The 14,050-nt window shown below is 53.1% G+C and overlaps 1 protein-coding gene across 1 annotated transcript in view; it reads right to left on the reverse strand.

Annotated features, from left to right (window-relative positions):
* Positions 1 to 8,108: 8,108 nt before the first annotated feature.
* Positions 8,109 to 14,050, reverse strand: part of CAMK2A (calcium/calmodulin dependent protein kinase II alpha) — a 65,793-nt gene continuing 59,851 nt past the window's right edge. The window contains exons 19-20 of the mRNA XM_070374757.1: positions 11,499 to 11,727; positions 8,109 to 11,254 (exon numbers count right to left, since the gene is read on the reverse strand). Coding sequence (XP_070230858.1) covers positions 11,251 to 11,254; positions 11,499 to 11,727 — 233 coding nt within the window. The 3' untranslated portion in view covers positions 8,109 to 11,250. The remainder of the gene's footprint in view (positions 11,255 to 11,498; positions 11,728 to 14,050) is intronic.

A 14,050-nucleotide genomic window follows, 5' to 3' on the forward strand; every position in this document is an offset into this window, starting at 1 on the left:
ACGGCCTGGAGCAGCTGTCCAGCCTCTGTGCTCTCTCTCTCTCCCAGGGTCTCCCCAACTCATCTGTGTTCTGTTGGCTTATTGTTAATAAAGACCAATGAAGTCATCTTCCTTACCTTGTCTCCTTGCCAGTGAGAGCCCCAAAGTGGGCAACACAGAACTTTCTGGTTCTCAGTGAGCACATAAGGAAACTGAAGCTCAGCTGCCTCCTTTCCTGGCCCTCCTGGCCTGACACTAGCTTTGCGATTTGTTCAAGGCAGTGGTGGGTGGGTAGGTCTTAGGAAGGTTGATAAGGAAGGTCCTTAATGACCACTTAGTCTCCCATTATACATATGGACAAAGCAAGGCCCACCAAGGGGTAGAGACTTGCTCAAGGCTACCCAGTGGAGACAGGCAGAGCCGGGGACAAACCAGGGCCCACCAGTCCTCTTCTTTTCCCTGGCTGGCTGTCCTCCTTTCCTCCCCAGGTCTTCCTCAGCCTTACCTGCAGTAGCAGCTAGAGCTCCAAGAGAGGGACTGGGAAGAGCCAAGAGTTTCCCAGGCTGGAAGAATTTCCTGGTTCTACCCACCCCCATCTGTCAGGACCTTGCCAATATAAAAGGGCTCTGGGCCTTTCAAATGCGAGGCCCAGGTGTCTGCAAAGGCTTTGATTGGGGTGGAGAGGAGGGGCTGCTGCATATTTCGGATATTAATAAATTTCCCCTAACAAAGGGTCAGAGCCCCCTCCACCCCACCCCCCTTTGGGGCTCTAGGTGGGGGATGAGATGGGTTTGCTAATTTGCAAAGGATGCAGGAATGGCCATCACAATTCAGAAGGCTTCTTCCCACACCTTGGGGGTGGGGGTGGGCTCAAGCCTTGCTCACAGAGCCCCTGGTGCCTAGCCTGCTCAGAGCTGCCCTGGCCCTGGAGGAAGCACCCTCTGGACTTGATCTCGGACTGAGCCTGGGCTGTAGGACTGAGCTGTAGGCCTGGGTCCTGGGAGTCAGGAATGGAGGATCCTAAGAGTTTAGGCTTTTCTTTTCCTAGATTCCAAGTCTGCATTTGGAGGATTCTAGGTTTCTACAGACCTCCACCAGCTTCAGCCTCTGCAGCCTCACTCACCTGCCCTGCTTCCTCCTGCCTCTGCTTCCCCTGCTCACTGCCTTGCCTCTGCAGTTCCTGGACTGTCCTCCCTGGCCCAGTCTTCCAATCTTTCCTGCTTTTCCCATTTCCATTGCTCCCACAGCCTTCCCTGCCGTGCCACACTTCTGCTCCCTCTGCTGCCCACACCATGTCCCCGGTACTCCCATCCTGGTCCCCATATTGACTTCATATCTCCCTGCCTTATACCAGATGCCAGTTAGGCCCTGATTGCAGTGGGAGTTGATTAGGGATCAGGGACCCACAGCTGGAGGAAACCTTGACAGCACAGTGCTCACTTGAGAGGAGGAGACATCAGCCCTGTCTGGAGTAGAACCCTAGCCTGGAATTCTAGAGTGTCCCAGCAGGTGCCAAACCCAAGTGCCTACAGGGACTTGGGCAGGGAACCTGGGCGAGCAAAGCTGTAGGTGTGAGTGGGAGAGTAAGTGGCAGCTGACCCTTAGTGAGTATTAGAGAGACAAGAGGGACTGGTGCAGATTGTGGTGAGCTGGGAAAGAAGGTCTGTTTCTCTAAAGGAGCAGGTACCCCTCAGAAGTGTGGGCCTGGGTTGCCAGATATTCTGGATTTTTAAGAGAAGAAGGAAATCTGGAGTTTTACAAAGTATGTCCCATTTCTAAAAATGATTCAGAAGGTATAAAGCAGCAAGGCTCAATTAAGGCCTTCTGTTGGCCCTCAATGCAGGCCAACAGCTTGGCAGACTTAGGGGCTGAGCAGTCAGAGAGGCAGGGCTTGCCTGAGAATCCCCAGTGAGAATGACCTAGAGTGCAGCCCCACCCAGGGCACCCCACACCTACTCAGTGCTCTGCTTCCTGTCTTAGTTGATCTTTGTGTCTATATGGACCCCTGACCTTGGGAGGCTGGTGGAGGGTTCTGGGAGGCAATGAATATGCCCGGCTGGGATGTGGTGGAAGGTGGCCTGGGGCCCTCCATTCCTATTCTGGGACTCCTCAGAAAAGGTGTTTCCTTGAGCAATGCCAGGAGGCACTGAGATGGGGCCCTGGACCAAATGCAGTGACTTCCAGCCTATCATCTGTGAGAGCAAATGGGGGTGGGGGTGGGGCAGAGGAGAGAGAGGCTTCTGGCCACACATTAGAGCAGCCATATTCCCAAGGTCAAGTGAGGGTCAACAGGTAACACTGGGGCTCACACTGGTTATCTTGGTGTTTGATCCTCAGTAGGCCTTCCCCGTGCATTCCCCTTCACCACCCCAGCCAAGTTCATCTCTGCATGGTTCCCTCTGTAGGTCCAGGCTCCCTGACCTAGTGCCTCCTCCATCTACCCATTGGAATCCTGCCCATCCTTTTAGGGCCCACCTCTATACACTTTTCAGCACCCAGGTATGGACTCCTGGAGTCTTCATGGGGGCTGACTCAGCCCTATTTCCAACGAGCTCTGACAGCCCAGGCCAGCCTGCACAGGGCAACTCATGGTCTTTTGAGACAAATCATTTCATGGAATTATGAAGACTCTTTTTTTGTTTTTCACACTCCTTGGAGCCGAGTGCTTGGGGCAGCAGCAGGGCACTATGGGAGGAATGGGTGCACTGCTCAGCCATGTAGGCGTGGGGTCATTTCCAGCTTTGCCTGTCTTGGCTGTGTGGCCTCGGGGACCCACACTGCCACTTCACAGCTTTCCACGATGGGTGTAGCATCAATCTGAAAGCAGTTTCTTGGTGGCTCTGGGGACAGCCAGGGAAGAGTTAAGACAGTCCCAGCCCCTCTGAATTCCACGTGACCCAGGGTTGCTGAGTCTCTGGGTCTGCGGTGGACACTGTTCTCCAGGCTCATTTTTTGCTAATGGCTCATGGAAAGTTTGGCTCCTTGAGCTCCAGACCGCTCCCTCTGAGGCCTGAGGCCTCGCTGACGCTGGTCTTGCCCTGGAAGGGCGTCCAGAGCAGCCTCCTGCCTGCAGAGCTACGGTCAGCACCCTGCTCCCTGTCCGCCTGACTTCCTGCTGCCTGACCTTCTCCCCCAGGACACAGCAGCAGCCCGCCCCTTCTGGCCACATGGAGACCTCCTCCCAGCAGCCCCATCCAGGATTACTTTTCATTTGTGAGGTGTGGGCAGGGGGTGAGGGAAGCCTTTTCCCACTAAAGTCCACCACATCTGTGAGTTGTATCCCTTTGAGAATTGAAGTGGGTAGCAGCCCAGGAGGACCCAACATCTGCTGGCCAGAGTCCAATCTCGACTCCATTGCTCACTGTCTGTGTGACCAGCTGAATCAACTTTCCCTCTCTGAACCCAGATGTCCTCAGACTCAGATGGGGAGAATAACAGGAAATTAAATGAGATAATATAGCTGCTTGATGCATAGCTTAAAAAAATGATTAGAGTGCTTCACATAAAACATGGCATGTAGAAATTCTCCAGGTGGGATGGTTCTCAGGAACTTGCTGTCCAGATAAAGAAACAGAGTTGGGGTGTTGTGCTTGGAGCCAGAGAAGGGCCAAGATGCAGGCTCAGGGCTTGCGCCTTCCAGCTCCATGGCAAGTTCCTTGGAGGGTAGGCCAGTGACCCCATCAGTAAGATGAATGGGTTGGACAAAAAGCTCATTGTGCTCCACAAAGGTGACTGGAGGGAGAGCCGTGGGCAGAAGGGAGTTCTGTGCCCTTGCCTGCTCAATTCAGCCTTTTGTCAGTGACCATGCTATGGAGAGCTATGTGGGGAGCACCACCTCTTTGGAGCCAGATTCAGGGGTTGTCCTCACTTGCAGGATGGACTTCATGAGTAGGAGCCCTGATGATTTCTTCAGTGAGCTGGTACGTCCTGCGAAACCAGTTGGAGGTGGGGGATGTTGGATTGGGATCAGGGAGTGGGACAGGTCCTCTGGGCCAAAAGCCTTGCTTTGACCATGACTCTGCTGCCCCAGGGTCAGGGTCTCAGAGAGTTTCAGGGGTTGGGGTGACAGAAGTCAGAGGCAGGGGAGGGGCCGATGGTCAATATTGATCTAGCTGAGTCAGGGGAGCAGGATGGGGAAGCAGGAAGGCTGGGTGGGGCCTGCCGATAACTGAATCCCAGTATGACTGTGGGAACCAAGGAAGGGGGGTGCTCGATACAGAATTCCCAAACTAGATCCTTACGAAAACAACAGTGGTCTGGAGCCCGGCCCAGTCCTAATGTGTCCTAATCCCTGAGGGTGGAGCCTAGAATATCTGTATTTTTAGCAAACTTCCTGGGTGACTCTGAGCAGCCAGCCCAGTTTCCATATTTGGGGGCCACAGGTTTACCCCCATAGTTGCAATAATGAGGAAACTGAGGTCCAGAGAGGAAAAGTAACTCACCCAAGGCCATACAGTGATGATAATCCATCCCTTTTTCCTGAGGGAAGCTATAGTCCACTCCTAGATAACTCCATTCCCTGCCTGCTGTGGCCCAGGGCCCTGGAAGGGACGGCTGCCCAGAGGGAAGTGGCCATGGAGACCTTGGCAGGCCCAGGTGGAGGAGGTAGGGTGGGGCTCATCCCAGGAGGAAGGACGTAGTGGGGGGACATTCCCACAGGACTGGACCTGCCCCACCTTGCCCTCTGCAAACACTCCCAGCACCGGCTGGGGGATGTTCCCTCAAAGATTTACTATGGACCTGGTTTAGGGAAGGCCTTCTCCATTGCTGGAGACCCACCCATGCCCTGGAAAGGCATGCCCCCAGCACGATAGGGGGCTTCCCAGGTGGCGCTAGTAGTAAAGAACTCATTTGCCAATGCAGGAGATATAAGAGATGCAAGTTCGATCCCTGGGTGGGAAGATACCCCTGGAGGAGGGCATGGCAACCCGCTCCAGTATTCTTGCCTGGAGAATCCCATAGACAGAGGAGCCTGGCAGACTATAGTCAATAGGGTCGAAAAGAGTTGGACACAACTGAAGCAACTTAGCACGCAAGCAGCACGGTAGATTCAGGGGCACTCGCAGCCTTCTTACACTTCTGGGCCCCTTCTCCCCTAACCCCTAAACGACCCACCGGTCAGAGCTCTCAGCCCAGCTCTTGCCTGCACGCTTCCCCCACATCTCAACTTGCTAAGCATCCATACAAATCCTCCCAGAACTCCCAGGTGCTACCACCCTCTCTTGCCTCTTATTCTGGCTCCTGAAACCTTGCTACCAGGTCCAGCTGTCACCCTAGTCTGCCCTGAGTGCTGGTTCTCACTCTCTGGGATGGGGACAGGAGACAAGCTAGCTCATCTCTGCCTCCTTCCTGGAGCCCAGTCCGGCTGCTGCATGCCCTAGCAGGTGTTCAGAGTGGTTCTGATTCTGAATCTCACCTCCTTCTCTCCCCGGGCCATTTTGGGCCAGTGTCTTCACTTTCGGCACCACAGTTTCCTTATTTGTGGAATGCAGAGAATTGTAGTGCCCCACAGAGAGGTGAACCGAGGGTCGTGAGAGAGCACATATAAAGGAGGTCAGGTGTGAACAATTTTGGCAGCACACATTTGTCAGGGGTCTACCCTCGGCAAGGATGATGATACCTGTTGCGTGCATCCAGAACATGGACAAGGTGTTGACTGCCTTCAAGGAGCTCACGGTTTTGTGGACACTTGCTCAGGTGACTTCAAATCAGTGAGCTCTGGTGAGGTAGGTAGAGGAGGCTGTGGAGCCTACATGTGGACCTAACGCAGTGCACTCTGGGAGTGGGTAGAGGAGACTGTGGAGCCTGTGGAGGGACCCAATGCAGTGCACGCTGGGCGTGGGTAGAGGAGACTGTGGAGCCTGTGGAGGGACCCAATGCAGTGCACGCTGGGAGTGGGTAGAGGAGACTGTGGAGCCTGTGGTGGGACCTAATGCAGTGCATGCTGGGAGTGGGTAGAAACTGTGGCGCCTGTGGCGGGACCTAACGCAGTGCATGCTGGGAAGGAGGTGGGGCTTCCCGGAGAAGGTACAGCAGCTGTGTCCCCAAGGAAGGAGAAATGTTGCTGTGCGCTGAGCAAGGAATAAAAAGAAATCCAGTCCTCTGCAGTGAGTTCTGGAGTAAACGGGCAGTGAGGAGGTGGAGACTACAGATGTAAACAACTAAGAGGCACCAGCTCGAGTGGATAACGGTTAAAGAGAAGGGGCAGGGCGGGGAGGGGGTGTGGTAGGTCCTTGAGAATCCCAGGGGAAACACAGACCAGGGCCCTGGAGCTCTGCTTGTGTTAGTCCTGACTTTCTGTCTTGCAAGAAGCCTCTTTGCCTCTGAGTCTTGTTTTCTTCATCTTCAAAATAGGACTGTTCCAACTAGGGCAAGAGGTGTGAAAGCACCCTGTGAACTGTAAAAGATCATGTTCTTGTAGATAATAATAGCGCTTCAAGTGGAGCTGGCACTGTGAGGTAAAGGATACCTCGAGGTTTACCTGGAGCTCCCAGAGCTTCATAGACTCACACAACTCTGGACCTCCTGTAATCTGCTCCTGTGCTGCCACCTGCCGGCGAGTGTCTGCAATGGCAGCTCAAGTTCTCAAGTCCAGGGCACCTGAAGGCTCAGGTCCAAGCCGTCCTGGCGCTGACGTGCCAGGCTCCAAGACAAGAGTGCAAGTGAAGGGCCTGGATCCCTCTGCTTCACACCTCCTTGCCATTTTCAGCCTTACTGCCAAGCTCCTCGCATATGCCCTGTAGAAATGCCCTCTGGCCATCTCACATGCCAGCAGCTGGGATAGACCCAGAAAGCAGCTGGTGCGGGAATTCTGAAGCCCAGGCACCCAGAGCATGGTCTGGAGAGGACGGTTGGCTCTAGAAGTCACCCCCCCCAACCCCGCCCCCAGCCCTGTGGAATCAGGCCTTCATCAAATACAAATTGGCACTTGCCGTCAGCACTCACGATCTAGCTCTACAAGGATTAAATCATGTGCTGCTGCAGCTGCTGATTTTTAATACTCCTTGAAAGGAGTTTAGGGTGGAGACCAGAAATTAGGAACTTTGTGCTCTGGGAAAAACTGGCAGAACAGGTCTTCAGATTGTTAGATATTTTTAGTTGCTGATTTTATGAGCCGGATTCTTGTATCTCCTCTTGTCTAGAAGAGCACCAAAATCCTTCATGGTGACAACTGTTCCTCGTGACTAGCAGAAACCTTCTGCAAAAAATATGTGCTTGATTGCATGTACTCCCCCTTCACCAGAATCACGTATTTACTGATTTCCCCCTCTACTACTTTGGAGCAGTTTCTCAGAGCTATCTGAAATGTTGTCTCCTTGGATATTGTCTTCATTTTGCTGCCAAATAAAACTTACCTTGCAACTCTCAAACACTGTGCTTTTTTTTTTTTTTTTTTCAAAGTTACATCTCTTAGGTGGGGGCATGACTTACAGTGAGCAACTCATCTGTTTTGCATGAGACTGTTGGATTTTGTACTGAAAATTCATGTCAGCAATGAATGGTTGATCACCCTGTCATGGCCTGAGGGGGCCAAAACCTCTACATCACCACCCTGGGTCAGCCTAACCAACTTGGGGTCAGGGAACCAACTAGCCTCTAATGTGGTAGTGGCCTCCCTTCCCCCAGTGGAGCCTTTCCTCCACTCCTTTCTCCAGCCCCAAGGCCTCTGCCCTAGATGCTAGGTTCATATATAGTCTGTGGGTAAAGAGACCCTTCCTCTCCCTCCCCCTCTCAAGGCCTCTGGGGCCTGGGGCCTTGTCTGTGAGGTTGGGCAGAGGAAAAATATTGGGTAGGAAGGGACTTCTGGAACAACTTCTTCACTGTACAAGGAAACCAAGGCCCAGAGGAGAAGAGCCTTGCCCCAGGTCCCTAAGGAAGACTTTCTGTTGGCCATTGGTGGCAACGCATTGCTCTTGTTAAGGGCACCCCAGCCCCATCCCTGGCTCTAAGGCTAGGACACACAGGTCCAGGCATAATCCCATAGTGATTGGCTCAACCTTGAGCTTGTGACCAAGTTAGTCCAATTAGAATAAAGACCTGGGTCTTTATTTTGCAACCGAGAGGAACTAGAGCAGGAAACAGACATACTCCCCCAGTGCTCTGCTTGACCAAGACAGAGAGACAGCAAATGCACAGAAGTTGGTAGCTATTTATTGCACTGAAAACACCAAGAATAAAACAGACACCCCTTCTTCCCCCCAACCCCACAATAGCAGAAAGTTTGAGCAGTGGTCATTCAAGTTCACAGCCACATATTTTAAAAAAGAACTGAAACAAACTCCCAAACAAATAGTAACAAAGATACCAGCACGGGGAGTCTGGCAAATACATCCCCTAAAGGGTCTCCTCTTGAAGGGAGACTGGAGGCCAGGGGTCAGGATCAGCGCTTGCTGGGCGCACACACGGGAGAATGCTTTCCCGTGAATGTGTTTGCATGCTGGAGCCTAGGACTTGTCTTAGGTCTGGATTTTTTTGCATCTACAGGATGTTTGACTGTCTGGTGGTATTGGGCTCTGGGCCACTTTGTCTGCCAGTCTCCCTGCCTGCTGTCTCAGGATCACGCCGTGCCCTGTGGTCCACACCAGCTGGCTGCACACTCACAGGCGTGGCCTTCACAGTGCAGCCATCTCAACGTGGGGTAGGGACCAACCTCCACTTCTCTGGCATCCAGAGAGGGGCACAGTGGACAGGAGGTGTGTCAGCAGACAAAAGGCAGGACGCTGGTGTCCTCCAGCTCAGCTCCCTCTGGTGGGGAACCAAGGGGTGAGCAGGGAAAGAACTTTCCCAAGGTCACACAGCAAGTCTGGTCAGAACTGGGAATGAAATCCTAATAACCCCCAAAACGTGGCTCTTTCCCCCACAGTCCTCCACTGATAAGCAGAGGACAGGCACAAAGAGGGGGCTGAGGGGCAGTTGGGGGAGAGAAGGGGGACTGGCCGGCCCAGAAAAGAACAGGAATCCAGCCAGGGACTCACCCTGTCGATTCTCATGGGTGTATTCAGTGCTGTCTTCACCCCAGTGTTCTGTCTGACCCCTCATCAGCCCTGTAACATAGGCTGGGCAGCAATATTTAATCCTTTTAATGGAGGGGGAAACTGAGGCTGAAAAAAGGACCAGACTTTGCCTTGGTAATGGCAGCAATCCCTCACCTTTGGCTTGGGGACGGCTGTGGGAGCTGGCAGCTCGCAAGGGAGGCAGGCAGTTATGCTGCTGGGACACTGGGACCACTGGGCCTTACTGGGAAGCCCTCTGGACCTGGGACAGACCAAGTGCCTGCCCTGGGCCTCGGCAGCAGGGTCTCTGCCAAGGAGAGAGGCCAGTGATCAACCAGTTTGGAGACCAGGAGGGCTGGGTAGCCTCTCTCCTGGCCTGCGGCCCCTGCCCAGCCTGCCTCACCTGTCCCGGGGGCAAGAGTGCAAGACAATGGGCCCAGCAGACAGCTCATGATCAGGGAACACTCAGGAAATACTGGGTCACATCCCATCAGTCCTGCTCCACTCAACACCCAGTATACCCCAGAGGTTTGGAGGGATCAGAGATTCCTCCAAATCTTTTGAGATGTGGCTCTTCCTCCCCTAAAATCCTCCAGAGGGGACAGTATCTCATGCTGGCAAAACACGGCCACACAGAGGCCAAAAGCACAGAGAGGCAGCAACATAATTCCGAGTCGGACACTGAGAATACAACCTCTATTTCTTTTTTTGTCCAAAACATGTAGATTGGTTTTGCTGAGTGTTATTTCTTCTTCTTTTTTTTTTTTTTTGTTTCAACATACTTACTGCATATAAAGTCATGCAAAGAAAACAGTGCAGACAGTAGATCCAGGTGGATGTGCCAAGGCATTCCACATCAGAGTCAATCCCAAGGGAAGAGGGAAAGAGAAAGGAAAAGAGAGATGCAAACCACAGCCGCAGGAGGAGGTGTGAAGAGGAGAACTCCCAGTGTTCTTTTTGGACCCGCATGAAGACACATGCTCGTGAACCCCCCAGAGATGGATGGGGGCGTGCTGAGGGTGGTGCACAGATGTAATGAAATCCTGGGCAGCATGGCAGAAAGGATCTCAGTTTGGGAGGCAAGCAAGATAAAGTCCAGATACTGCCAGCCTGACAACCTCCCCCACTCTCTCTGCCCAGATTTGCTATTTCTTCATCAGCACTAACATCCGATGCTTCTCCAGTCCCCAAGGGAACCTGGGGACTGAAATGTCAGAGATCCTTCCCTGTCAGGCTGAGTCCACCTCAGCCCCAGATAACCCACAAGTGACAAAGTCCATCTCAGAGATGACCAAAAAAAAAAAAAGACCTAGAACAGGAAAAAAAAAAAAAACTACCCCTCACCCCTCTTCCCACCTCCCTTCCCAACCCAAACCTTCTCACAATAATTTGAGAGGTCTAGTTATTACATAAATATCCATTAACGCGAAATCCACTTACGAAACACACAGAAGTTTGGCTATAAAAAGGCATGCGGTCCAAGTAGAAGCGATACCTAACGGTTGTTTTCTTTTGCCCTCAAAAAGCAATCAGATTCTCCCCTTCGGATATGATGAAGCTGGAATTCTCCAGGCCGGATGGATGGGTGGAATGGGCAGCTCATGTTGGAAGTAAACATTGGCAGAAGGAAGAAAGGAAGAAGTGGGGGCACCCTGAGAGGATCGAGCCCCCCACACCAAGGGAGGAGGGTCGAGAACACGAGGGCAGGACAGGGTGGGAGAGGAGTTAGGACGGTGGTCTGAGGCAGCAGGCTCCTGACATCTTGCTCCTCCTTTGCCCTCTCCCACGGGGGAGGTTGGTGCAGGGGGCTGGCTGTTCTGCCCTTCCCCAAGGACCCCAGAAGAGGGGAGATCAGGGAGGGGGTTCTGGCGGATGCCATGTTCCTCCCGGCTCTGCCCCTCCTCCCCAGCCCCTGGGTGAACACACAGCTGGGACCGTGGCCTCCAGCCAAGGCAAGACCAGGCCAATGACAGCCGGGAGGGGGGTCCTTGGGGCCAGCACCCAGGGCACCTGGGCCTGAGGAAGCCCCACCCTGGCAGGGGACAGAGAGCAAGAGTGACAGGTGCAGGTGGGGAGATGTGGCCATCTGCTCTGAAGTCATGATGGCTTTTACGAACGGACAGGTTTTCTTGACACAGGTATGAAGGTGACGTGATAGTGGTGGTGGTGGGATGATGTGGTTGGGAGAATTCCAGCAAAATCCAAGTGGGAGAACCAGCAGCCACATTCCACGGACAAAGAGTGGATCTCTGCAGTACAGCGCCTCCAGCCTGGTCCTTCAGCTGCAAGACATGGTTGATGCGGTGGGTAACATGGGTGCTTCTCGGGCACCATGCCCACCTCCTTGGATGGAGTTCAAGTTGCCTCCAGTGGGTCCCACCTGCGTCTCCTCCCCCACCCCCTGGGACCCACAGGCCTGTTCTCCCAGTGGTCTTCCCACCCCTGGCTCAGGGCCCGTCCAGCGTGTACCAACTCCAGACCGACACCACCCCGTTCTTTTAGATCGTCAGAAGGAGGGGCTCTTACTGCGGCAGGACGGAAGGCGCCCCGGATCTGTGGAAGTGGACGATCTGCCATTTGCCATCCCGGCGGTGCCAGACGCGGGTCTCTTCCGACTGGGCCGTGCGGGGGATGCCGCCGGCGTCCAGGTACTGCGTGATGCGGATGTAGGCGATGCAGGCCGACTCGTCACCCATCAGGTGGATGTGGGGGTTCAGGATGGTGGTGTGCACAGGCTTGCTGTTCCGGGACCACACTGCAGGCGGGGACGGGAGGGGCGGAGGAGTTGCACCTGGGGGCCTCCTCTCACTTCCTTCCCTTCCCCGCTTCTCAGCAACCGCCTCAGCAGAGCACCTCTGCCTGCCTCATTTCCAGAGCAGTGGGTCTCTGCGACAGGGCTCAGCTACCTGGGAGTCAGGGCACAGCTCGTAGATGACTAGATCAGACCCCAGCGGAGGTACAGTGGACTTCACGACAAGGTGAATTCTTCAAACGCAGGGGAATGGAATTTGAGAATCACGGTATCTCAGACATACAGGTGAATGTAGTGTCAGGTGAGCTTAGACCAGAGTCTCAACCCAGATCCCCAGAGAGGCCAGGAGAGTACACGAGGGGGCTGAACTGGGTACGAGATGCTGATGACTGCGGACCCTGTGTCTCTGGGTGAGGGGACAACAGGGAGTGGTGAGTGGTGAACAGTGCGCCATGTCCCTTCTGAGGAGGTGCCCTGTGCGCAGCTTCCTTGGCGTTTGCTATGTAAGTGGGACTTGTGTTGCCACACCTCACTTTTCAAGAGAATCTAGAAATCTGGATTTCTATGTCAACGCCTCAGTTTTAATTATTGCTTTCAAATTTAAAACATCATGCAGACTATATGAAACATGTGTAGTCAGATACGCCTTATGGGCACCTCATTAGCCACCTCTATTCTCAACATATAGAATTATGGAAACTTGAAGAACATTAAAACTGTAGACTCTTGGAATTGTAGGGATGGTACTGGTGGCCATGGGATGTGGTCGTGGAGCTTTCCAGAGTTAGGGGGAAAGGCACAGCTCTTATAATCATGATAGAACTGACAAAACCAGCCCTCTCTGTGTAATATGTGAGCCACAATTATTACCATCATCATCATCACCGTCTTGGTTCTAGGAACTCTCACTTTTTCTCAGCAAGATAGAAAACGAAACACACGAAGACAGTCACCTCGGGAGGGGCTGGACAGGGGTCACCAGGACCTTGGGCTTCAGCGGAACCCTCACACCTTCCCTCAGTGTAGCCCAAGCGTGCCCAAATCCCACAGGAGAGCTCATTCAAAATATAGATTGCCCAGTCCCGCCCTTGGAGATGCCAGTTCAGGAATCTGTCATATTAAAAAAGCTCCCTCCCCTCCCCCATCCTTTGATTCTGATGCCCAGCCAGGTTTGTGAGCCACTGATTTCCTGAAAAATGTAAAAAAAAATTGTTTTTCACAACTTCAGAAAGCACCGAATAGTATCTGCACCTAAATATTATTCTCACATTATACCCAGGTTTTGGATAAATGACCCCAAATCACTGAGTCTTAGATATGTAGACTAAGAGGCTTTTACAATTCTGGGCTTTTGTATAGCAAGAGTGAAGAGCTTTTGCACTATAAGCTTTGGAGGGACCTCAGAGATCCCAGGTCACCTTTTGGCCCTCCCACAAAATGCAAGAAGGCCTCTGTGAGCATCCTCAACAGCATTCGGGGCTGGAGGCTCTCAACACTGTTTAGTTCAATGCATCCATTTAGCAGATCTGGAAACTGAGGTCCAGAGAAGCAACTGGACTTGTCCAAAGCTGGGCCAGTCTCTGAAAGAAATGCAGTAGAACCTAAAGAAGTCAGTCTCCAGGTGGGACTGAATTAGGACAATCTAGAACGATCCCCAAAGAGATAGAATTTAGCACCGTTGAGGGCACTGGGCCTTACTGCTGTCTGCCAGGGTTGGGGTCCTGAGAGTCATTTGTAAAGCAATGGTCACCCTAACGTGGCATCTCTTGAATGGATCCTAGGCTCCCAACATCTACCCTCATGGACAGCATGGGAGAAAGGGCCAGGTCCTCCAGCAGGAAAAAGCAGGCAGGAGGGTGAGACTTGCACCGGGGCAGGCAGTTACCTTGTGTCTTGCTCTTTTCAATCCTTTGATGTGATCAGGTGTTCAAGCCCAGAGTCCAGGGAGCCAGTGTTATGATGGGACTCACTGCCAGAGTTTAGGCCAAGGGCTTACACAGCCTTCCGTGTCTCCTCCTCCTTTTGCACCCCTGAGTCTTAAAAGCCAGCTCAGCCTGATCTCTGCTCTGTGGGGATTGTGGTGTTCATTGTGGGGAACCAGCACCCCCAGAGGACAGACCAGTAGAGAGGTGCCCCTGGTGATCAGCTAGGGAGCTCCGGGGTGAGCGGGACTGACTGTGGGGTCCAGCCACCTCTCTTCACACTCTACCTCTGTTGCTAGCCTTGGAAAAGCAGAGTTTGATTTGTCAAAGAAAATGTAACTTCCTTCTTTCCTTCTTCACAGCTTTTTGGGGATGCTCTTAAGCCCTTGTACTCTGCAAGATTC

The sequence above is a fragment of the Bos mutus genome, chromosome 7 (assembly GCF_027580195.1).
Source record: "Bos mutus isolate GX-2022 chromosome 7, NWIPB_WYAK_1.1, whole genome shotgun sequence".
Lineage (NCBI taxonomy): Eukaryota > Metazoa > Chordata > Mammalia > Artiodactyla > Bovidae > Bos > Bos mutus.